The sequence below is a fragment of the Callorhinus ursinus genome, unplaced genomic scaffold, assembly GCF_003265705.2.
Source record: "Callorhinus ursinus isolate GAN/ISIS: 27379988/994484 unplaced genomic scaffold, GSC_fseal_2.0 scaffold41, whole genome shotgun sequence".
In the NCBI taxonomy this organism is placed as follows: Eukaryota; Metazoa; Chordata; class Mammalia; order Carnivora; family Otariidae; genus Callorhinus; species Callorhinus ursinus.
The window spans coordinates 10182994-10207659 of NW_027397103.1; the positions used below are offsets into that span (position 1 = coordinate 10182994).

Consider the following 24666-nt stretch of genomic DNA (forward strand, 5'->3'; position numbering starts at 1 on the left):
GCACTACTGGGTATTTACCCCAAAGATACAAATGTAGGGACCCGAAGGGGTATGTGCACCCCAATGTTTATAGCAGCAATGTCCACAATAGCCAAACTGTGGAAAGAGCCAAGATGTCCATCGATAGATGAATGGATAAAGAAGAAGTGGTATATATACACAATGGAATATTATGCAGCCATCAAAAGGAATGAGATCTTGCCATTTGCAACGACGTGGATGGAACTGGAGGGTGTTATGCTGAGTGAAATAAGTCAATCAGAGAAAGACATGGATCATTTGACCTCAATGATATGAGGAATTCTTAATCTCAAGAAACAAACTGAGGGTTGCTGGAGTGGTGGGGGGTGGGAGGGATGGGGTGGCTGGGTGATAGACATTGGGAAGGTATGTGCTATGGTGAGCACTGTGAATTGTGCAAGATTGTTGAATCATAAATCTGTACCTCTGAAACAAATAATGCAATATATGTTAAGAAAAAAAAGAAGATAGCAGGAGGGGAAGAATGAAGGGGGGAAAATCGGAGGGGGAGATGAACCATGAGAGACGATGGACTCTGAAAAACAAAGTGAGGGTTCTAGAGGGGAGGGGGGGGATGGGTTAGCCTGGTGATGGGTATTAAAGAGGGCACGTTCTGCATGGAGCACTGGGTGTTATGCACAAACAATGAATCCTGGAACACTACATCCAAAACTAATGATGTGATGTATGGGGAGTAACAACAATAATAAATTTTAAAAAAAAGTTCCTATTAAACTATCTTAAATTCTCTTAAGAATTTCCAGATATCCTCAAAATGCTTGAAAAACAGAAAAAAAGTAATACTTCTTCCTGGTAGGGTAGACCTTAAGTCATCCTTTATTCTTCTCTCTCCCCACCGCTGCTACACCCCTATCCAGTATACCAGTAAGTCCTTCTGTTTCATTGGATCTCAAATCCCTGCATTCCGAATGTACTGCCACCATTTCATGACCAACCTACTAAGATAGACTCCTGACTCATCCCTTTTTTCTGCTCTTGCTCTCTACAGAGCCAGCAGAAGAATCTGTTTTCTTTCTTATTATCATTAGTTCTATTTAAACTTTGTGTAATGGAAAATTTCAAATATGTATCAGAGAGATGAGCGTACTTCTCATTCCACTTCAGTTATCCATTCATAGCCACTCTTGTTTCATCCATTCCTCCATCAGCCCTCCCCCCTATTTTGCAATAAATCCCAGATATCATATCATTTTTTTTAAAGATTTATTTATTTTAGAGCAAGAGTGCAAGCACGCGGTTGCGGGGGGGGTTGTTGCAGAGGGAGAGGGAGAAAAAGCAGACTCCACGCTCAGCACAGAGCCCCACTCAGGGCTCACTTTCACTACTGTCAGATCACGACCTGAGCTGAAACCAAGAGTGGGGTGCTTGACCAACTCTGCCACCCAGGCGCCCCCAGACATCATATCATTTAATCAACTGATTTGGAACTGCCTCATAGTGAAATTTTGCTTACTGGTTGGTCACAAAAGGTAGGGAAAGTAGCTGCCCCAATAGTGATGTTGTCTGTCACCTTCTTTATACTCTCTTCCAGTTATATTTCCTCTCATGTTTTTCAGAATGTATTCCGTTTCTGTTGAGAAATGCCATCACCAGAAAACAGTTTCATGTGTTTATTTCATGTCAAGCCAGTTTTTTTCTGGGATGATTTATATAGGCAACTCTCCTACTTTTGTACCAAATAGGTTCTTTAAAATGTGTGTGAAAAAATAAATAAATAAAATGTGTGAAAGTTGAACGTACAAAAAAATGTAAATATGTATGTGGGGAGGATGTTTAATGCTCAGCAAGCCTTAAAAATGATAAAATTCCTAAATAATATTTTTATTATGAAATCAATACATGATCATTATAAAATTAAATTTCAAACAATACAGGACAGTATGAGGTAAAAAGCTAAAATCTCCCCATTTGTTCACTGATCACTTGCAGTCTCTTATTTCCAAAACTACTATTTTTTTTAAAGATTATTTATTTATTTGTTTGAGAGAGAGAGAATGAGAGACCTAGAGTGGTCAGAGGGAGAAGCAGACTCCCCACTGAGCAGGGAGCCCGATGCGGGACTCGATCCCGGTTCCAGGATCATGACCTGAGCCAAAGGCAGTCGCCCAACCAACTGAGCCACCCAGGCACCCTCAGAACTACTATTAATACTTCTTATAGATCCTTCCAGAAAAGTTCATATACAGTCACTTAAATCCTTAATAGTGTATATATCTGATCTTCTAGTTCCCTCAGTTTGTTTGAATTTAGTAGACAAGTTGGTTTTAATGTTGAACAGTTAGCTTAGTGTTTTGCAAGGGGTTGAATAGGAGATAGTATGATGTTGACGTTGATATCTTATTGACTTTCTTGTACACTAGTTTCCTCTTGATAAAAGGGAGTCTTGTGCAGATTCTGAACTCATCAACAGCTCTAGGGACCTGTGAAAATCTCTATACCATTGCTGTCCAATAGAAATATAATGTGAACCACACATGTCATTTTAAATTTCCTGGTATTTGCATTAGTTAAAAATAGAAATGGGTGAAATTAATTTTAATCTTTAGCACATTATATCCAAAATATTTTTTACTAAGTTTTCAAAATGTGTATTTTATACTTTGAGGACTTCTTAATTTGAATCTGCACCATTTCAAAGACTCAGTAGTCACGTTTGGTAGTGGCTGTTGCATTAGACAGTGCAGGCCAGTACAGAAAGGATAGTGGTTGTCTCTGAGGGAGGAGGAAAGAGGATGAGGTATGTTCTTAATTGTCTTTCTTTATTTCACAGTTACCAAAATTTGAAGTTAAAGTTTACTGTGTTTGGTATTCTGAATGATTGCCAGCTCTGGCTCAGTTGTATTATCACTAGTTTCAGCACATTAAAAAAATCAGTTTTCATTCTTATAGAACAAAGCTGAATAACATAAATACTTCCATACAAAGACGATAATCCTGCTGAAATTGAACTCTTGGCTAGTAAGCAATGCCACCCTGTGGTAGCTCACATATTTATTCATCAATATAAGAAAGATCAGATTCTAAGTAGAAAATGTGGTGAAAGAGTACTAGTGTATGATACATTAAATTTGAACACTTTTCATTCTGAATCTCAGGGTAAATGTATGTACTAGTATGTAGTAAAATTAACTGTTAAGAGGAGACAGGGATAAGAAAGAATTTGAGCAGTCGGTAAGAATATCCTTTTGATGTAATTTTGTTCTGTTTTGTTTTTAGGAGTTGCAGATGGTGTAGGAGGATGGAGAGACTATGGAGTTGATCCATCCCAGTTCTCAGGGACTTTAATGCGGACATGTGAACGGTTAGTAAAAGAAGGACGGTTCGTCCCAAGTAACCCCATTGGAATCCTCACCACAAGCTACTGTGAGTTGCTGCAAAATAAAGTACCTTTGCTTGGTAAGTAGATATACTGTGTTTTCCTCTGTAAAGAAGCTCAGAAGATGGTTAACAACAAAACCAAGAAAATCACTTAGTAGCCCAGCTTTTTTTTTCTGAAGCTCTTTATTAAGCAGAGTTTGATAGAGAAGATATGAGCTCACCAGAATACGTACTACTGCTTTGAGGGAATGTAAATAGGTATGGCCACTTTGGAAAACAATTTGGAATTATGGAATAAAGTTAAATGTAAATAGATAGTATGCCTTAGCAATTCCACTTTTGGGTCTATACCTTAGACTAGAGAAACTCTTGCACATTTGTGTATTAAGAGATAGGTACAAGTGAGGAGAGCGGGGCGCGCGGAGTGGACGCCACGGACCTTCTGCTGCGCCACCGCGCCCACTCGGCAGCTCGGGAGGCGGGGACCGGCCCGGAGGCTGCGCCCTTAAAAAAAAAAAAAAAAAGAGATAGGTACAAGAATGTTCATAGTAACATTGCTTATAACAGCAGAAAACTGGGAACAACCTAAAAAGTCCATTTATTGTAGAAAAACGCATTTTGAAAAGGAACAACTTGGGGTGCCTGGTGGCTCAGTCAGTTAAGCATCTGTCTTCTGCTCAGGTCGTGATCTCGGTCCTGGGATTGAGCCCCGCTCCCTGCTCAGTGGGGAGTCTTCTTCTTTCTCTCTCCCTCTGCTCCTCCCCCCAGCTCGTGTTCTGTCTCTGTCAAATAAATACAGAAAGACAAGGAACAACTTAAAGCTGCATGCAATACTCAGGAACATGTTGTTGAGGGAAAATAGAACATTGCAGAATACCACCTAACAGTCTAATTCCATATTTCAAATTCAAAAAACATAAAAAAGTAAAACCATATTGTTCAGGGACTCCAAAATAGAATAAAAGAAGAAAGAAAAGTAAGTGGTTGTATAATTCAGGATAGCGGTTCTCTCCAGGGGAGGAAGAAAGGGAATGGGATCTGGTATGTAAAACTAAGTTGGAGAGTTCAAGTTGCAGATAGGCACCCCAGACTGTAGCAGGTAACTGATTAGTCTGTGAAATAGCATGGCACAAAATAGATCCCTGTTAATCTTGTATTGGAAAACTTCCAAATTCCTAGTGTGTGTTTATCTGGTATGCTAATGGAGCATCTTTTGGCCAAGCTTCTACATTTGTTTGTTAAATGGTTTCCTGGGAACTTACCCAACAACTTACCCAGCCTTCTGAGCAAGCTCTCAGAAGGGTGTTACTAAGTTTCTGCTAGTTGCCAGCATCTTTTCTGGTTACTAGAAGTAACCTCCCCCCCAAATCACCATCCATATTAAAAATCAACCTCTGTTCAGTGTTAATGGAGTTCTCCACGTTGTAAAATTTTGCCTTAAATTTAAATCTTTTATGAGAAGGGGTTCTTTTTATCACGCTGCCGTCTTCTGTCTTTGTGCTGTGACTAATCAGCTTGTTTTCCTTCTAACTGAAGAGAAACCTTGTCTTGAGGTTTCAGTATACCGCTTTGTCTTAATCCGCTATTTTGGACATGCAATCTGGAGCTTGCCTGGCACAGTGAAACATCTTAGATTCTATTTCTAGTACCTGTCAACTTGCCCGCAAATACGACTTTGGCAAACTACTTGACCTCTGACCCCCTTGCTTCATTTGTTAAATGGAGAGATCTTTTTTTTTGTGAAAAGGAATGACTCAAAGCTTCATGCAATACTCAGACACATGTTGAGGGAAAGAGGACATTGCAGAATACTATCTAATTGTCTGACACCTAACAAAGAGCCTATAGATACAGATTCCAGGTCCCAACTCCTGCATGTTCCCATGAGTCCTCTGCCGACACCCCCCTACCCCTGTACTGTGACTTGGAATAAGCAGCTGAAAACACCTGTCCTGATTTTGCACTTTGAAAGCTTTGGTTTCTTTGCTGTGTTTCTTCCTTATCCCTCCTTCCTTTCCTATTTACCCTCATGTAGTTCAGAGATCTTAAATTTAAGGACATATTAGAAGTTTTCTTACACTGAATATTATAATCACTTTTTTCTCCTAAAGTACATGTTGAAATAATCCTTCATTACTATGACACATAGACGCTTCTGTCACCTAATCCACACACATACCTCTCAGTTGTTTGTAACTAAACTCAAGCATTTTTTGGCAAAGACAGCCTACTGAATTTTACTGAACCTCAGATATAATTGCAAATAATGATAACTTTACAAGATTAAGTAATCCCCTTTTTTTTTTAAAGATTTTATTTATTTATTTTTTTACAAAGAGCAAGAAAGGGAACACAAGCAGGGGGAGTGGGAGAGGGAGAAGCAGACTTCCCGCTGAGCAGGGATCCCAGTGCAGGGCTCGATCCCAGGACCCTGGAATCATGACCGGAGCCAAAGGCAGACGCTTAAAGACTGAGCCATCCATGGCACCTGGGTGGCTCAGTCGTTAAGCGTCTGCCTTCGGCTCCGGTCATGATCCCAGAGTCCTGGGATCGAGTCCCACATCGGGGTCCCTTCTCAGTGGGAAGCCTACTTCTCCCTCTCCCACTCCCCCTCTTGTGTTCCCTCTCTCGCTGTGTCTCTCTCTGTCAAATAAATAAACCATCCAGGTGCCACAATCCTTTTTTTTTTTTTTTTTAAATCCAGCAATTGCTAAAAAGCCTATAACACTATTCCAGTATAAAGGTCAGCCACATGTTTCTTGAGAATTTCTAGCTGCTTTTAGATCTGGGCTAATATATATTTCCTTAGAAACTCTTAAGTGGAGTTAAGTCTTATGGAGACAACATATCTTAAGAATTTGAGGGGTCAATCCTAATAAGGTTCTTTCTTTGCTGCACAAAAGATTTCATGGTAGTTTACAAAATTAGGGGCCAGTGATAAAAATATTTCCATTTTAGCATGAGTGGTTTGCTTGGGTGCCTGTCTGGATTTGTCAGTGGTCTGAACATCTGATGCTGTTGTTCTTAGCACTTCTTTTCTTCTTTTCCTGCTTGTTCCTCTCCAAATACATAAGAATAATGAGGTCTTTTCCCAGTATTAGGCTTTCAGGGCCTGAGCCATGGGCACATGATCATCAGTTATATGAAGAGGTAGAGGAAGAGTATACACTCCAAGCCTACATGATTCTGTAAGGCTGGGCTTGCCTTCATTGGTGCTGCTTTGCGTATTAAAGCTCTGTCATTCACAAGGACCTTTTTGACTAACTCAGCGGGTGATGGTGACAGCCACCAGGGTAGCAAAATGATAGCCTGGGTTTGTCAGTGAGTAATAATGAGTCAACATGAGTTCTTCCTGCCCCAGGATTTTCAAGGCTCTGCTACTCATCTGTCATTTTTCCTCTTCAGATTAATCCCATCAGCTTTCAGAAGATCCTTTGTATGGTGATTCTGTTAATGAAAAATGATTGGAGTTTTTGTGCATTGAGTTAAGAAGGAAGGGTAATTGGTGATCTTAACTCTAACATAAGCTGTGCAGTAGGTTATCTGGCAGCACCGCCAGTTAGTTACAGTACTTTGTTTTTTCTCTGATGTTTGATGGGTAGAGACTAGATAGCTTAGCATTAGGGTGTGAGGTTAGATAACAAGGAAATGGAATTTCTGAACATTATGATGAGGTAAATGCTTAAATTTAAGTTTTTTTATATTAAGTTATATATTTTCATCATACATCCTTCATCAAGGAAAAATAACAGAAATTAAATTATCCATAACCCCACCAAGAAAACTATTAATATTTTAATAATGATGCTCCCTGATTTTTCTTCTGTATATGTTTGTGCATAGAATAATGGTAATAGGAATTGTGAATATACTGTGTGCTTACAGTAGCCCCATGAGGTAGGTTCTTTTGCTTTTATTTCCTGTTTTGTTAGGAAAAAACTGTGGCCTAGAGAGAATAAGTGACTTGCCCACAGTCACACAGCTAGAAAAAATGGAGCCCTGGGATTTAATACAGCTGGTTCCACAGCCTGTTTCTTTTGTTTTGCTTTTAACGGTCATCTTAACAGTTTAGCTTTTACCTACTGTTGGTTTATTTTTTTTTAATTACATTAAATTTTATTTTTTTTGATGTACAGTTTAAGTTTGATAACACTTTTTATTTAAGGGAACTTTAATACTAGCTTGAAATCTACTTGTTTCACTTATCTTTCATTTTCAAATCTATTTCTCTAACAATTTTAGTGGCTACCAAATAGCTAACACTTATTATGTGTTGTAAGTGTTTGATATGATTTAACTAATTTTATCCTCCCAACACTAAGAGATCGTTATGGTCTCCCTATTTTGTAAATGAGGAAACAGGTGCAGAGAGGCCCAGGACACACAGCTAGTTAAGTAAGAGCCAGCATTCAGATGCAGGCAGGCTGACTCCAGAGTCTACTCCTAAGTATTATATGACAGCATGTAGCTTTCCACTGTATGGATGTACTGTAATTTATTTAACCAATCCCTTAATTTTAGATGTTGAGGTTGTTTCCAGTTCTTCTTGATCTTAATGTTTTTGTACTTATTTTGTTTACCTCTCTAGTTGTTTCTTAGAATTGGTAAATCAAAGGATATGCACATTTTTCAAGGTTATGCTGCCCTTTAGAAAGGTCATGTGGTTTTACTATCTTGCCACCGTGGAGTAAGAGTGACCATGTTCCCTGCACTCTTGCCAGTACCATGAAGTATCTTTTTTTTTTTTTGACTCTTGTTAAACTAATAGACAAAATGGCTACTAGTGTGATGATTTTTTCATATATTTACAGACCATTAAATTTACTTCTTGGTGAACTGTTTATTTTTCTATTTTGACTTTTTTTTTCTGTAGGTATAGGTTTAAATTTTAGTACTTGAAAGCAGTCTTACTGGTTGTACATCAGCTTTTCAGTCTGGGGAAGGTCATGTGAGCTGTGGGCTGCAAAGGTACACAGAAGCTTTTTGCTCTCTACTTGGAATGTGGTCTCTTCCCTCTGAACATTAGTAGTCTCTGTAAAGTGAACAGGATGATTCCACAGGCTACCTGGGAAAATTGGTCTTGTCCGTTCATAGTGAGTCAGTCTCCAGTGAAGGTTCTTCATGACCTCAACAGATGGAAATCTGGCTAAAAATTGTAGTTATGTGCCCTGTCTTAAATTTTAGTGAATTTCATGGAGAAGGCTTCCTGCCAATGACTAATGAGAAATGGCAGGAAAACATAACATTCTTATTCTGGCATTTAAGTATTAAAACTTAATACCTCAACAATATGCTTTTGAGCATTTGGCGTAGATTATAGTACTACTGAAATGAAATAGTGCGATTTGTTTCCTATCTCTGCAAATGGAAGAATTCAGATTTCAGGGGCCTGCTTACTATATATAATATAAATCCCTTTTTCTTTACCCATCATGTTGACCCTGATCAGGTTACTATTGCTATTTGTTGGAGGTAGGAGCATGACTAAGGTAGGCAAAGGAGCTTCCAGTGTGGCATGTTGCTTTTTGGGGTGATGGGATAAAAATGTGGATCCAAAGATAGTCTAGGAAGAGAAAATAAATGGAGATCATCTTTGTTTCTAGGTAGCAGTACTGCCTGCATCGTGGTGCTGGACAGAACTAGCCACCGCTTACACACAGCAAACCTGGGTGATTCAGGCTTTTTGGTTGTCAGGGGCGGTGAAGTTGTGCACCGATCAGATGAACAGCAGCATTACTTCAACACTCCATTCCAGCTCTCAATTGCACCACCTGAAGCCGAAGGAGTCGTCCTAAGTGACAGGTAATCTCCCCTCTTAGCCATTAAGAGTAAGCAGGGCATGGCTGTTCCTTCTCCTGTCCCCCTTAACTACAGTGGAGATAGGCATTTTCAGTTGTCATGTGTGATAAGAAGGTACAATGAGAATATTCTCATCAAAAGGACCTTTTAGTTTGACTTCAAAAGATATTTTGCTGGCTCTTGCAGCCAAGTTGAATTCAGATAAAAACCCAGTAATTTGACAAGACTGAAAATACTCTTCAAGCTTACAGAATATCAGTTTTTCATACCAAGACCAACATGGTACATATGTACATATTTGTTAAATTGTGCTGGAGAAGTGAGTCATTGTCCATGCATGCCACTGCCTGTACAAGATTTTGCATATGTTCTTAGGGAAGAGTTCAAACAGACATCTGCTTTATTTATCAGAATAACTTCCTGATTCTCAGGGCCTTCTATTATATGCATCAGATAGAACTTTTAAATTGTCAAGACCTTTACAAGACAGTAACTACTTTTTTGAATCAACTTTTACAGTTTATCTTTTCTGAGATGTGAATACAGAGTGAGACTAAGACAGTCTCAGATTCCTCTGCCTCTAACAACTTAATAGGACCTGGCACAAACATTGCTGGTGATTCATAAATGTTGTTAAATGGGTAATGAACCTTTTGTAAAAATAGAAGTAGTGTTGCAAATGTCTGTTGTCTCTACTTGATAGTTCTTATTAAGCCAGATCTTGAGTACAAACTAAGATAAAATGATTTTTACTGCCATTTTTTAAACTGAAATAAGTATATTATATAGTTAGGTATTCAGGATTGTCCATCGAAAGTCTATTGCTGACTCGTAGAGGGAAGCATTTTTTACTGTCAGATTAAGGTATGTTACCCTGATTGGAACAATATTTCATTATAGGTCCTTCTTCAGTTAGTGTATATATTCATATTAGCCATATTGGAGTGAGAAGAAAGCAGAACCCCAAGGGCTTGGTAGATACCAAGCTCAGCTAACTGTTACAGAGAGCAGTGTTTTAATTTTCCTTTCTTTGATTCTTGTTTTGGCTTCTCAGTGCTAGAGCTGCCCTGCCATATCTCACACCCCATCTTTGGGACTGTGTGGTTAGGGCAGCACTCTGCCTGGCCTGCCAGCGAGGTGGAGGTTGCTTCCCCTGCAACCCACAGACAGCTTGCTAGCATGTGACTTCAGCTCGTGTTTCAGTGCAGTCAAAAGTTTCCAGCGGCACAGTATGTTCAGTCAAAATGGGCAGAACTGCCGCTGGCGGAACACCAAGCTCCTGGGTGGGAGTGTTGGGAGAAGAGGACCAGCTGTCCAATGGTGGCGAGTCTCGCACAGGCAGGATGGCAGAGGACACTCCCGGGGAAGAAGAACCTCAGCATAAAGTAGAGCTTTGCTGCCAACCTGCTCATTAATCTAAACTTCTAGAACCTGATTTGTTTCCAAAGTCTGAGCAACTGTGCAGTGTCTTGTATTGTTTTTCTTTATTTCACAGCGGGAATCGACCTGGTTTCCACCAGTTTTAGTCTTTTTTTCCCCTGCTGCATGAAAGCATTTACTTCCTTTTTTACTTAGTTCCTCTTATCTATAAAATATAATTTTAACCCTTAATTTATAGGTTTTCCTTTAGTAGCTGTTTTTACAAAGGGTTTGTGGTATAAATGTGTAAGTGAAAGTTCCTTGCCAAAGCCCATCACAGAATTTTTAAACGTGCCCCTTCTTTCCTCAGTCAAGAGAGGGTGAACCTGGAATCTTCTCAGTGTACTTTGTGTAAATCCCCAGCACACATTGGTGGGTTGTTTTTATGTTTTCTCCTCACATATTTGACATATTTTATAACATGTCAGTTACATAAGCTTTGGGGTCTTTCTGTCAAGCTTAGGGTGCTTTGGTTCTGGCTCCTTCTTTCTGGGTCAGTGTGTAAATTTTTTCTTTGCACTTGTTCCCTAATTACAGGTTAAGGCAGACTATTAGATATTTCACTTTTCCCTCACCTTAGGGGCTTGGATTCAGTGAAGCTGGTCTCTGGAAATGGCTGAGAACCAGCCTTTGAGAGGGCCATTAACTCTTTGAATATATGATCTTTTCTCCCCACCAGGTGTCCCTTCCTTACCCCCAATTCTTGTATGTTTTCATCAGGTGTTATCAGAGGAAAAAACCTCCCTTCTATCTTTTAAAGTTTTATACAAAAAGATGTAGTGAAAACTCTACCTCCTATCCCATCCCCACCAACACATTTTCTCTCCTCAGAGGCAGCCACTATTATCTGTTTCTTTGCGTGCTTCCATATTTATTCTCTGCATATAGAAGCATCTGTATCTATGAATCTTCCCCCTGCCACACAAACATACACACACACACTGTCTGTACATTCCTCTCTTCATTAACAATATATTAAGGAGTCCCCCCAGCCCGCCCCAGTTTGGAGGGTTAGTTACTTTGTTTCTTCATTTATTAGATATTTCTTGAAGACCTACTATGTGCCAGGCACACTAATAATTAAATATTTATCCATGGTGAGCACTCTTTAAGCCCTGAGAGACACACAGTCCTTACTCTGCCTTACTAGTCCATACTAGTAATAATATACTAGTGATAATACTAGTAATTACTAGTACTATGGTAAGAAATACCATTGTAGGTATTTCATGTGAATTAATTCTTACGGGATTTGCATGTTCTTTTCCATAGTGCTCTGTTGTTCCACTGTACTGCAGCCTCCTGAGAGCCAGAGTTAAGCCTGCAGAGAAACTGATGAGTAGAAAATGAGTAAGAGAGGTTGGAATTTGGCTATAAAGAATTAGGAAATAAAGACTCATTTCTACTAGGATTTTAGAGGCATGTTAGTTCTGACTCAGAAAAGAATCCTTCTTCCTTTTAAGGCATATGTGACTAATCATCAGACTCAGTTTTACTTGGTAGTTTCAGTTAAGCTTTTGAATTATTTATATCACATTTTTCAATTAATTTTTTCAAGGTTAGGAATTTCAAAATGACTGGTTTTTATTATTGATTCTGTTATTATAAATTAGTTTTTCTTAAAGCCTCATTACACTGTAACATAGTGCCTCTTGGAAACTTTGAAACTTATCTCTGAAGGCCTCTCATAACTTTGTCCCTACCCTGTCCTTGTCACAGCCCAGATGCTGCTGATAGCACATCTTTTGATGTCCAGTTAGGAGACATTATCCTGACGGCAACAGATGGACTTTTTGACAACATGCCTGATTATATGATCCTTCAGGAGCTAAAAAAATTAAAGGTAATTAACTCAAAGGTTGGTTGATGGAAACAGTGGCCCTCTCTGGACAGTTAAGTCTTATTGGTCCAATTATAGTATCTCTTTTTGTAGTTTTGGAAAAGACTATTTTGTGAATTTAGGAAAATAATGGTCCCAGTCTTTTAAGTAATTGTAAATGGAAATATTCACAATTGGAGAACTTGAGGGGAAAGGGGATTTCTCACCCATACCTTTAGTAAAGTGGTAAAGGTAGGAAAGCCCATAAGAGAAATTTCTTGTATTTTTAATGGTGTTAGCTCCCGATTGTCTTTTTCTCCTCTTATTCTTTTAACAAACCTAGCAGGTGTTGAGGTTGGGAGAGATAGGAAATCGCCATACTAGAGCCAGCCAAGGGCAGCAGGCAGCTAGGGGCCTTGATGTGATCTGAGCTGTCACCAGTAACGAACAGTTCAGACTTGGCCCATACAGAAAGTGGAAGGAAGTAAAAACCAGTTTTTCCATATTTTCCTGGCTTTGTAAAAGTACTAACTCTGGGGGGGAATTAGTCTTTTCCTATGTTCTTAACACTAAGCAGTATGACTGTGAGTAAGTTTCTAAACTTTTTAAGCAATATTTTCCTCACCTTTAAAGTGGGGGGTACCAAAGGTCCTATTTTATAGAGTTGTGGTGAGGATTAACTAAGACCATGTGTACAAAATCCTTAGTGCCATGCCCCGTCTGTGGGATGCAGTAAAGGTCAGGTGCTTACATGGAGCTGGCACTGTGCTCTGTGTGGTGACGGGGTGGTAAGCAGAAACGTCATATTCCCTCCCCATATGGAGCTTTTATTTCTAGTGGAGGAAGACAGATAATACAGAGAAAAAAATATATGATAAATGTTGGTGGTAAATAAGAACAATAAAGCAGGGTAAAGGAATAGAGAATAAAGAGGGCTGCTGTTTTGGAAAGATTGTTCAGGGAAGGCCTCTTTGAGGAGGTGACATTGAAGCAGAGGCCTTTTATTATTTATACTGAAACTATTCCGAATCTTAGAATGGTAGAGCTAAAATGGACCTTGTTTCCCATCCCCATTTTACAGATGAGGAAGTTGAAGCAGCAAGGATAAGGGTATGACTCAAGATTACACAGCTAAACAAGAATCTTTCATCATGATATAAAATTCTAAAGGTATTTTCAGTAGGACAACTGGCAGCTCTTACTTGGAGAGCAAACTGTGGTTGGCCAGGGTTGCATTCCTAAGCAAGGAAACTTTTGAGGTCATCCCTAAAGTGCTATCAAAATCTGCCTTTTCAGTCCCGTCCAATTTTAGCAAGAATACCTTAAGAATTCCAAATGGGAAAAAAAAGCAAAAATGAAAATCCAGACTTTAGGGCCCAAGGCCACCCTAGCAAAGGGTGATATCTGATTGACATCTTGTGCAGGCAGCCTCACTGGTGGTCTTCTTCATTTTACCAAAGATGTAATGTTGTAATGTCTTCTCTAACTGTAATAAAACTTAAATGGTGGAAACTGTGGTTAGATAAATGTTACTGTCTCAAAAAGTGATATTTGCAAGAAGTATACTTACATGCAGAAATCATGTGAGGCATTGTGGTAAAAATAACTCCCTCATCCTTTCATCTTAGAATTCAAATTATGAAAGTATACAACAGACGGCAAGAAGCATTGCTGAGCAAGCCCATGAGCTGGCCTATGACCCAAATTATATGTCACCTTTTGCACAGTTTGCATGTGACAACGGATTGAATGTGAGAGGTAAGCATTCTTTAGGAAGGTCATAGGGACTAACTGGGGACATAGTGGGATGGGAGCATTCTTGCCTGTAGGGTGAGGTAAACTAGAGCACTCGGGTGAGACTGGTGAGGTGTCCTCTTCCAGCTGTGAGCCCCTGGCTTTGAGCAAGGTCAGTAGGCCCTAACACTGGAGATCAAGAGCAAGTGCATGTCATCATGTCTTCCCCACCGAGGATGCCCTCCAGAACTGAACTTAATTGGCTGTAGAGGCAGGCAGAACCTGAAGCCCTTTATTGCCACCACTCCACGGCTTGGACCTGAGCCCAAAAGGCTTCGAAGTCCGCCCAGAGGCCCTGGACATTCCTAACAGTTTAACATTCTGCCCTTCACGGGTCTGACATTTCACTTCTCCCTTCCCTCTGGCTTTGTGGGACTCGTTGACAATATTTGCCTGCCAAATTACCACAGCAGATTTTGAAGAGGGAAGCAATGTTAAACTGTCCTTGCCTAAAGAGCCTTTCTATCTACTGAACGATATGTAACTTTGGGAATAGGCCAGTAGCTCAGTCTTAGAGCTGGGATGACATGTTGGTGCTATCATATCAGAACTCATGGAGTTGGTCAGTTTCTTGCTGATACAATATTATGACATGTAAAGCATTTCTTAGCCCTCCAGGAAGTATTAAAATAGAAAAAAGCACATGCCATAGCTGTTTGGCAGATTAGAATACAAGACTATTCCTTCCTAGTTTCAAAACATTAGATATGTTTGTCCAAATTAGGATTGTGAGTAGAAGCATATAACTTTCTCATCAGGCAGAATTTATCTTAACCAGATTTTGTCTTTACTGTGATTGCTATAAACAGAGGATGTGGTGACCATTTTAATAGAGTGCCTGTTGTAAAGAAGCAGTGAAGTTTTTTTTTTTTAAACCTCAATTAAGTTACATGTCATTTTTTTAAAACCATTTCTCTTTGTCGAATATTTTCTTCTTTTTTCTACTAAAGCACAAACCAAACCTGCCTGAATTGCAAGCATTTGTCTCTTAGTACTTTCTTAGGCTTACGTTTTTAATTGACTTTCTCTTTTAAGACCTATGAAGACGTTTTCATTTTCATGTTCATTTTAGGTGGAAAGCCAGATGACATCACCGTCCTTCTTTCAATAGTGGCTGAGTATACAGACTGACTCGCCTAAGTGTCAACTCCGGCCTTTCCTTTCATTTTCCCAGATTCTCCCCTGCCATGTGTGCTGATGCTGCTGGCAGGACTGTGTTTCTTTGCCACTGATCTCAATGGCCTGTGATGTAAGCCTTTGCTTGTCTTTTTGAGACCTGGTTGAGATCTTTGTGGAGAACCACTACTGTCATTCACTAGCTCATATCTGCCAGCAACTTGGAAGAGAATCAAGGTTTGAAGATTGACCTTCACTTCTTACAGTCCTTTCTACAATGGAATGGAGATTTTCAACGCCAAAATGGCTATTATGTTTCAAAAATGGTTTAAGTATTGAAAATGAGTGATGTTGGTAAAGTGAATTCAAAATTACAATGTGTAAAAGGGATTTTAAAGTCTAACACAAATTGTATGTTATGGTACATCTACTAGAAACATTATCATCAAAAGAAATGTTACACGTGTACTATACAGTCTTTGTTATGATGATTGGTGTGGCTTTATGTTTTCATTATAAACTCCTGTTTTTCAGGGGCTTATAATTCTGCTCTAAAACATTGCTCTGGATTATGAAATCTTCATCCCAGGAGCTTTTTTGTTACAAATTGGAAGAAAAATTTAGTTTAGTTCTATGGATGCAAATGTGTTTTGGTTTTTAAAAGATGCTTACTCGTGCTCCTATGAGGGAAGTTCCGGCAGTTTATTGATTAGTCCAAATTATAGGCTGGTGGCTTGATTTGCAGGAGGCATTGGGGAGACTCCCTACCAGATTTTTCCAAAGGAAATATTATTCAAGATTATAAAACTCCTCAAAGCCTAGAAATTTAATGTTATGGCTGAAATTCCTCCCAGCTTTCTGATACGAGCTTCCTGTGTGGGAGCTCTAGGCCCGTAGGCCTCACAGGTTGAGAACAGACAGCTATAACTTTGAATTTTGTTGGGTTTTGATGGTCATGTTACTCCTAGTCTCCCTCTCAGACCTTTCATTAATAGGCTTGCTTTCCGTAGAGCACGCACCAGGTTCAGGGAGTCCATGTGAAAAGAGCACTGTGGGCAGTGACAACGGCACAGGAGTCCACGAGGAGAACTCCTGGTGATGATCTGACATTTGCATTTGCCCTACACAAAAATTTAGGGGTTTCTGAATCAAGCTTAATGTTTACAGTTTCCGAATAGCCATCTTGCAGTGTATAGTTTCCGTATAAAACTACCCACAGTTTTCCCCTTACCTGCAAGCTCAAACTTATTTTTAAGGTTTGTGCACAAGTCAACTGCTGTAAAGATATATATTTTTGGGTCAGTTTTTTTTCCTTCATTAACTTGGTGGTAGAAAAATATATATACTTAGAAATCCTTAAATTAAAGCCATGTTTTATATATAAGTCAGGTAACATTGGTGTATAGATGAGAATGCAATTAAACCTGATGAGGATCTACTGGAAGAGAATACAGAAAGTATCTTTCTCTAAAGGAGAGACTTATTTCCTGGTTTATTGCATTAAAACTTATGTTTGAGGTTACCTCAACTTGTTTTAAAAGATTTTGTTTTGTGAATTTGTACTGTATATTTGAGTAACTGTCAAGCTTTTGTTTTATTTAAAATTGTTTAACATGTACCATGTACATGTCATTACTATATTTCAATGCATCATGCTTGTAACAGGCATTTCATTTATAATAAGAATGAGTTATTCATTTGTAAGCCGTTCAGTAATTTATCTACTATTCCTAAATTGGCATAATGTTAGATATCTATTTTGAATCACCTTTAATTACATGTCAGAATGCCTTAACTACCCTAACTTGACAAAACAGAATTCGTTGGTAGAGGAGATAGGGGTCAGGGCCGGGAGGGGTGGGTAGAGGTACATTCTGTTTAAATAATGAGTACCCATCGTGCTATGATAAAACACGGAAGCATGAGTGGCAAGTGGCAGGGTATTTATTTTGCACAAACTGTTTGCAGTCTCTGTATATTTAAAAAGTAAAGAAAGTTGCATCCAGAAGGGTTTTGTTAGAAGGAATACATTTATATTTGGGCTGACAATTTCAGTTCTTTCGTTTGGGTTTTTAATTATTTCTGGTCAGGGGTATGTAGCCTTATGATCTGGATATATCTTGCATTAATTTTCCAATGCCTACTTTTAATTCCTTGTAAGAGCAGTGCTGGTCAAGTCACTGGCTTTTCTCTGCTCTCATTTAACCCATCAGACACAATCTTTATAAAGCTAGATTGGTGGTGTTTTACACGACTCATTTAATCAACTTAGTCTTTTTTGAGAAATGACCATAAGAAATCAACAATGTTTGTGTCAGTGATATTGAAAATAGTGGGACAAGAATTTGAGTTTCACAATGGAACTGACTTTGGACCTGGCCTATAGATTAGTGACACAGAATATTTTCTCGATTTTCTTTTTGCCCTGTCCTTTGTGTGTGACACAATTAATTTTATGACTGCTGGGGGGTGTGGGGGGGTGATCAGTTGGAGTGCTGCTTAACAAGTAACTCTCCTTCCACTCCCAGTAGTCAAGAGGCTCTGTTGGACCCATACTGGAATTTTCCAGGTCACAGAACCCAAGTCTCTGTGGGGAGTGACTGAGATATACCACTTGGTGGGTCTGATTCTGAACTTGATATGTGTGTTAATTATATTTTAAATCAAGCAGCATAAAACACACACATTTGCCTCATGTAATGGACTTTTATAACAAAAGAGAATTTGGATTTCTAATTTACAAATGGCAAATTATTTATCCCTGTCTGGATGCACCAAAGACCAGTAAAGTTTATAGCTTTTCCATCTATATTTATAAAGCAATACTGTATTATAAAAATCAATATTTTTATCACATGCTTGAAATTTTTATTTTATTCTGTTTTAAAATGTGCACTCGAAACATATCAGAACCTTATTTCTTCCTGTGAACTTAAGCTGCCTGCGCACAAAAAAAATTTACTGAATGGATAATGCAGTAGAGTCCATAGGCTCTTAAAAACTGAAAGAAGAAATGGGGGTGGGGGAAACAAGTTATTTGTCCTGAATTACTGTACTGGCTTGACATGGTTGATAGGTACTAAATCACAAAAGAATCCATTCCAGGTATGCATGTCTGGGGGGCTGTGCTACGTCTAGAGTAGAAACTAGATTTCAAGCTTTGCATGATAGGAGAGTGTCCTCTCTATCAGCTGCATTTGTTCTGGATAGAACAGTAGCCTTCAGGACCACCTTCAGTACCACCAACCTACCACATCGAGTAACAAGGCAGGAATTGTGGGAATTCACGGAGTCAGTTTTGAGCATTTTGGAGATTGTAAACAAGATTGGCTAGAACTGTAAATGTTTGTACTTTTGAATAAGTTCATGGTTCCTTGTCACCTTATACCAGCTATCTTTGTTAGAAGCTACAGCATCCAATTTCCCTGGAAACTATCACATTTTTGCAGTTAACAAATTTTTACAATATCAAAAAAATCCCCGAAATCTGCTTATAAAACTGAAAATATGAAGCAGAAAGCATTTGGATTCTATTTATTTAAAAAAATTATTTGCAGAATTGAACTTCTCAATTAAAAAGCAACAGTGTCCATGTCAAAATTTTAACTGTTAGCAGGTAGTCTGTGGCAAAGATGGCTAAATATGAAGCAAATTTGAATCTGTGTATACTAATGAGCTGCTTTTTTCTGTTGAGACTATCATTATTTGTCTTACCCAAGAGGCAATGACCTGAATTGGATGTCTGAAATATAACTTATGCAGGAATAGTTCTGTAAATACATTTAAATAAACTGTAAAGATATTTAATAAATATAGTATTTATACTAATCTGCGTAACTCCTCTTAACTTGAACTGTAACTGAGTAAGACACCAGCCCTTGGCATTTTGTTGGTCTCTATATCAAGTCCTCATTTCCAAGCCTCTTAGTCATTCTAGCAGGGACTCCTTACTTTGTAGCTGTCATTTTCTGTCTTTTCCTAGTTTATCCCCCTTAGCTCTTTTTCACCAGCTGGTTTACTACATCAGTTTAGCTGCCTCAAAAATTCCATCAAAATGGACTGATAATTGAACGTAAAATATAGATGTTTTCCCAACTGAGAAGGCTTTTGCATCTTCCAAATGGTATGGAATGAAGCCACAAAAAGATCTGGTGTCATTTAAACTTAACATTCTGTGTGCAAATTCTAAAACCCAAATTATATACAATTTAATAGTGTAACTGTCTTTTCCAGACTGATGCTGCATCCAGGCTATTACTGATGATGGTGCCTTCACAACCTACACCCCTCTGCCCATTTCAGTGAGTGAACCAGAAACTTCACCCTCTGCAAGGAGACCTACAGTAACTCGGGTATAAATGCTCTCTTTGTCGTCATCTGCATCTGTCAGGAATATGTGAAAGTCAGTGTTAATCATCAGTGTAAGCATAAGATACGTAAATCTTTAGCCTACAGTGTGAAAGGACTTGAAATTATGTGGGCATTGCGAATTTCCACAAAAAGCTTGGTGAAAGCCCATTTTCATTCATTGAGGAACATTTTGGGACAAACTAGAGTTTTTATTAGGTTATTGTGGGTAGCTCTGACTCACTACTAAGCTATAAGAGCCAAATTCATTCTGGTTTTAGTTAGAACTCTTCACAGTTCTAAAGTTTACTAATTCACTCAGCCACCTTTGTGTATGAATTCCTCACAAAATGTAAAGTACAACTGCCTGCCAGTTGTTTCCTTGTGATTTGTTGGTTTCACAAAGACTTCACAGTAAGATGTTACAGAAGTCAAGAGTTTGTCAGGTTACAATTGACTATAAACGGGTTTGGGGGAGGGAGAGGCATCATATTATGTAACAATGGTTTTGTGCCAGATTTTTTAGTCTGTTTGTTCAGGTAAGAAGCTAATTCTTAAAGGGGCAAAGAACAGAGACATTCATAATCTACCTCATTTTACTCCAAACCTAGGCTCTCGAAGTGGCGGTTGCTGCTCTATGTCAGATAATACAGAAATAATTTTGGCAGCAGTTCCATTAAATTCTTTTCTGCATGCCACTGCAAAATGTAAAAATCACATATGAAAATCAGAACAACTTAAGGCTGTAAAATAAAATTTTACAATATATGAAAAGACTCCAAAGTGAGAAGGGGTGGCTATATATTTTTATTCTTGACCTTTATTTCAGGGATTATTTTTACTTAAAATCTTAACAGAATATAAAAAGTAATGGACAAAAAAAGTCATGGCATTACATGGGAAGAGACTGCATAGCTTTTTACTATGTCTGAAAGCACCAAAACTCAAATGTTTGCAATCAAATACAAAAGCTCCCTACTAGTCACAGAACTACAAGCCATATTGATGCACTCTAGATGGCTGCTGAAAAAGGTCTAAATACCTTTATAAAACTGGCAAAGAATGCTAAAAGCTCTAGTGTGAACGTGCATTGAAGAATTCTAATGAGCTTTTTCCCTGCACAGAAGACTCTTCTGCCTCCAAGTAGCATAATGGATTTAAAGCAAATATGTACACTTAACAAGCAGCTATTTCTAGATATGGCTGTTATAAAAGATGATGATGTTTAGCAAAGCAGAAGCCCATCCTCGCATTTCAAGGAAGTCCAAGACAGTATCTTTTAGACTAAATTTGAAAACGTGTTTGAGGTGCAAGTGAGCTAGCACTTGGACCTGGGGGCCAATGGAGCCATCATTAAGTGTTAGAATGTGGAAGAACTGCCATTATTCATGTCCTCTTCACTGTCACTTGCTGTTGCCAGACTGTCAAAAGGGTAGTTGAAGTGTTGTCGCTGGTCAGAAGAAACTGCTCCAAAGAACATGCAAGAAAACTGGAGGGAAAAAAGTAACTCCACTGTTTATTCGAGCAAAAGTTAGTGCTCATTAGATGCTCCAGGTCACAGCCCCTTTTCAGAAATTTGGCCCATGTGGTCTCCCTAACTTTGATGATAATGGCTCATGGAACACCCAAACCTTCATGACTGGTACAGCACATGCTAAAACAAAACCCTTCCCTGACTAAAAAGAACAGTTTGGGATCACTGATCTTCTGACTCCTCTGCTGGAGCCATTAAAACTCACACCAAGGGAATGACAGACAAAGGGACCCTCTGCAGGCAATCCTACTTGATGAATCCATCTTCTCCCCTTTCCCTCCTGCTGCAGCTGAAGCCACCACTCCCAGCTAAAGCCAATCCTTCCCTCCCTGTCTCTGCCCCCCAGGCCTTCCCAGGCCGCTTCTCTGTTGAATAGGAATATCAGCACTTTAATCAAATGTCTCTCATGTTTAAAATACAACATAGCCTAGGGGCGCCTGGGTGGTTCAGTCATTGAGCGTCTGCCTTCAGCTCAGGTCGTGATCCCAGGGTCTTGGGGTCGAGCCCAGCATCCAGCTCCCTGCTCCAGGGGAGGCCTGCTTCTCCGTCTCCCACTCCCCCTGCTTGTGTTCCCTCTCTCGCTGTGTCTCTCTCTGTCAAATAAATAAATAAAATCTTAAAAAAAATAAAATAGCCTTATCCCATCCCACCCCCCGACCCCCTCCTCAACTATTGCCTTACCTCTGCTGTCAAGCTGTCTACATTCACTGTCTCCATTTTCTCATTCTCTTATTCCTCAGTCCTATTTGAAAAAGCTGCTGACCCCACCACTTCACAAACTGTTCTTATGGTCACCAAAAATCACCACATCCTTAAGCCAATGACCATTTTCAGTCTTCATCCCACTTGATACTCAGACACTTTCTTCTCGTACCTTCCTCATGCCACACTCTTCCTGGTTGCTTTTAGACTTTTCCGCTGGCTGGTCCTCTGCCCACCCTTTGAATTAGGGTTTCTCAATCCCAGCACTACTGACATTTTGGGTCTGATGATTCTTTGTTGTAGGGACTGTGCTGTGCAGCAGAGGTTGAGCAGCATCCCTGGCCTGTACCCACTAGACATCAAGTAGCACACCCCTTCCCAAATTGCAACATCCAAAAATGTCCCCAGACGTTGCTCAATGTCCCCTGGGGAGCATAATTGCCCCAGGTTAAGAACCGCTGCTTTCTGTGATGGCAGCCCTCCTCTGTACCCTCTCCCTAGGAGATTTCATTCACACCCTTGGCTGAAATTACCACCTATATATGCCAGGGAGTCTCAAAGTTAAAATTTGAACTTCAATCCATATATCCTACTACGTACTTGATTTCTGCAACTTAACATATCCCACACTGACTGTGATCTTAGCAGTGAACCTGTTTCTCCAAACCTGTCTTTCTGAAACCTCTTTTTCCTTTAACCTCCATAACCAATCCATTACCAAATCCTGTTATTTTTACCTCCTCAGTTAGTTGTCATCTTTGGCCATGTCCCTCCATCTCTACTATAAGGAATCACCCCCATCTCAGATGCTACAACTGAGCTTCCATTCTTGCCTCACTGTACCCCATTCTTCACACAGTAGCCGCTTTGGCTGCTCTACAGTTATCTTTTTAAAAATTCTACTCTGTACAGTACACCCAAAATAATAAGATACCTAAGAATAAGCCTAACCAAGGAGGTAAAAGACCTGTTCTCCAAAAACTGTAAAACACTGATGAAAGAAATTGAAGATGACACAAAGAAATAGAAAGACATGCTCATGGATTGGAAGAACAAATATTGTTAAAATATCTTTACTACCCAAAGCAATCTACTCATTTAATGCAATCCCTAAAAAAATACCAACAGCATTTTTACAGAACTACAAAAACAATCCTAAAATTTGTCTGGAACCACAAAAGACCCCAAATAACCAAAGTAATCTTGAAAAAGAAAAGCAAAGGCTGGAGGCATCACAATTCCAGACTTCAAGTTATATTACAAAGCTGTAGTAATCAGAACAGTATGGTACTAGCACAAAAACAGACACATAGATCAATGGAACAGAATTGTGGAAAATACACAATTATATGATCAGCTAATCTTTAACAATCTTTAACAAAATAAAGAATATCCAATGAGAAAAAGAATGTCTCTTCAACAAATGGAGTTGGAAAACTGGACAACATGCAGAAGAATGAAACTGGACCACTTTTAACACCACACACAAAAATAGATTAAAAATGGATTAAAGACCTAAATGTGAGACCTGAAACCATAAAAATCCTAGAAGAAAACACAGGCAGTAACTTCTTTGACATTGGCTGTAGCAACTTCTTTCTAGATATGTCTCCTGAGGCAAAGGAAACAAAAGCAAAAATAAACTATTGGGACTAAATAAAAATAAAAAGCTGCTACACAGCAAAGGAAACAACAAACTGAAAGCCAACCTACAAAATGGGAGAAGATATTTGCAAATGACATAGCCAATAAAGGGTTAGTATCCAAAATATATAAAGAACTTATAAAACCCAACACCCAAAAAACAATCCAATTTAAAAAATGGACAAAAGGGGCGCCTGGGTGGCTCAGTTGGTTAAGCATCCAACTCTTGATTTCAGCTCAGGTCATGATCTCAGGGTCGTGAGAGCAAGCCCCACGTCAGGCTCTGTGCAGAGTCTGCTTGTCCCTCTCCCTCTGCTCCTCCCCCCTGTCTGGGCGCTCTCTCTCCCTCAAAATCTTTTAAAAAATGGACAGAAGACATGAACAGACATTTCTCCAAAGAAGACTTAAAGGTGGCCAACAGACACATGAAGATGTTCATCATCACTTATCGTCAGGGAAGTGCAAATCAAAACTACAATATCACCTCACACCTGTCAGAATTACTAAAATCAACAACACAAGAAACAACAGGTATTGTTAAAGATGTGGAGTAAAAGGAACCCTTGTGCACTGTTGGTGGGAATGCAAACTAGTGCAGCCACTGTGGAAAACAGTATGGAGGTTCCTCAAAAAGTTAAAATAGAACTATCTTGTGATCCAGCAAGGGCACTACTGGTATTTACCCAAAGAATATAAGAACACTAATTCAAAGTGATACATGCACCTCTATGTATATAGCAGCATTATATTTACAATAGCCAAAATACGGAAGCAGCTCAAGTGTCCATCAATAGATAAATGGATAAAGAAGATGTATGTATATATATAGTGGAGTATTATTCGGCGATAACAAAGAATGAATCTTGCTATTTGCAACAACATGGATAGATCTAGAGACTATAAAGCTTAGTGAAGTCAGAGAAAGAAATACCGTATGATTTCACTCGTGGAATTTAAGAAACAAAACAGGAGAAAAATAAGGGAGAGAGAGAAACAAATAACAGACTCGGGGTATCTGGGTGGCTCAGTTGGTTAAGCGTCTGCCTTTGGCTGAGGTCATGATCCCAGGGTCCTGGGATCAAGCCCCACATTGGGCTCCCTGCTTAGTGGGGAGTCTGCTTCTCCCTCTCCC

The 24666-nt window shown here is 39.2% G+C and overlaps 2 protein-coding genes across 4 annotated transcripts in view; one reads left to right on the forward strand and one right to left on the reverse strand.

Annotated features, from left to right (window-relative positions):
- Window positions 1-19135, forward strand: part of PPTC7 (protein phosphatase targeting COQ7) — a 42184-nt gene extending 23049 nt beyond the window's left edge. Inside the window, exons 2-6 of one of the 2 annotated variants that reach the window (XR_003211734.2) lie at window positions 3259-3438; window positions 8964-9162; window positions 12298-12421; window positions 13479-13567; window positions 14026-14155. Coding sequence is in view for 1 of the 2 variants with exons in the window: in XM_025889778.2 (XP_025745563.1) it covers window positions 3259-3438; window positions 8964-9162; window positions 12298-12421; window positions 14026-14155; window positions 15264-15322 (692 nt within the window). In the remaining variant the exon portion in view is untranslated. Of the gene's footprint in view, window positions 1-3258; window positions 3439-8963; window positions 9163-12297; window positions 12422-13478; window positions 13568-14025; window positions 14156-15263 lie in introns of those variants that run through there. The other variant, XM_025889778.2, reaches the window with a different exon arrangement.
- A 1349-nt stretch (window positions 19136-20484) lies between these two features.
- The window catches only part of RAD9B (RAD9 checkpoint clamp component B), a 39273-nt gene continuing 35091 nt past the window's right edge, over window positions 20485-24666 (reverse strand). For both annotated transcript variants that reach the window (XM_073881162.1, XM_025889774.2), the window contains one exon: window positions 20485-21143. In XM_073881162.1, coding sequence (XP_073737263.1) covers window positions 21015-21143 — 129 coding nt within the window. In that variant the 3' untranslated portion in view covers window positions 20485-21014. The remainder of the gene's footprint in view (window positions 21144-24666) is intronic.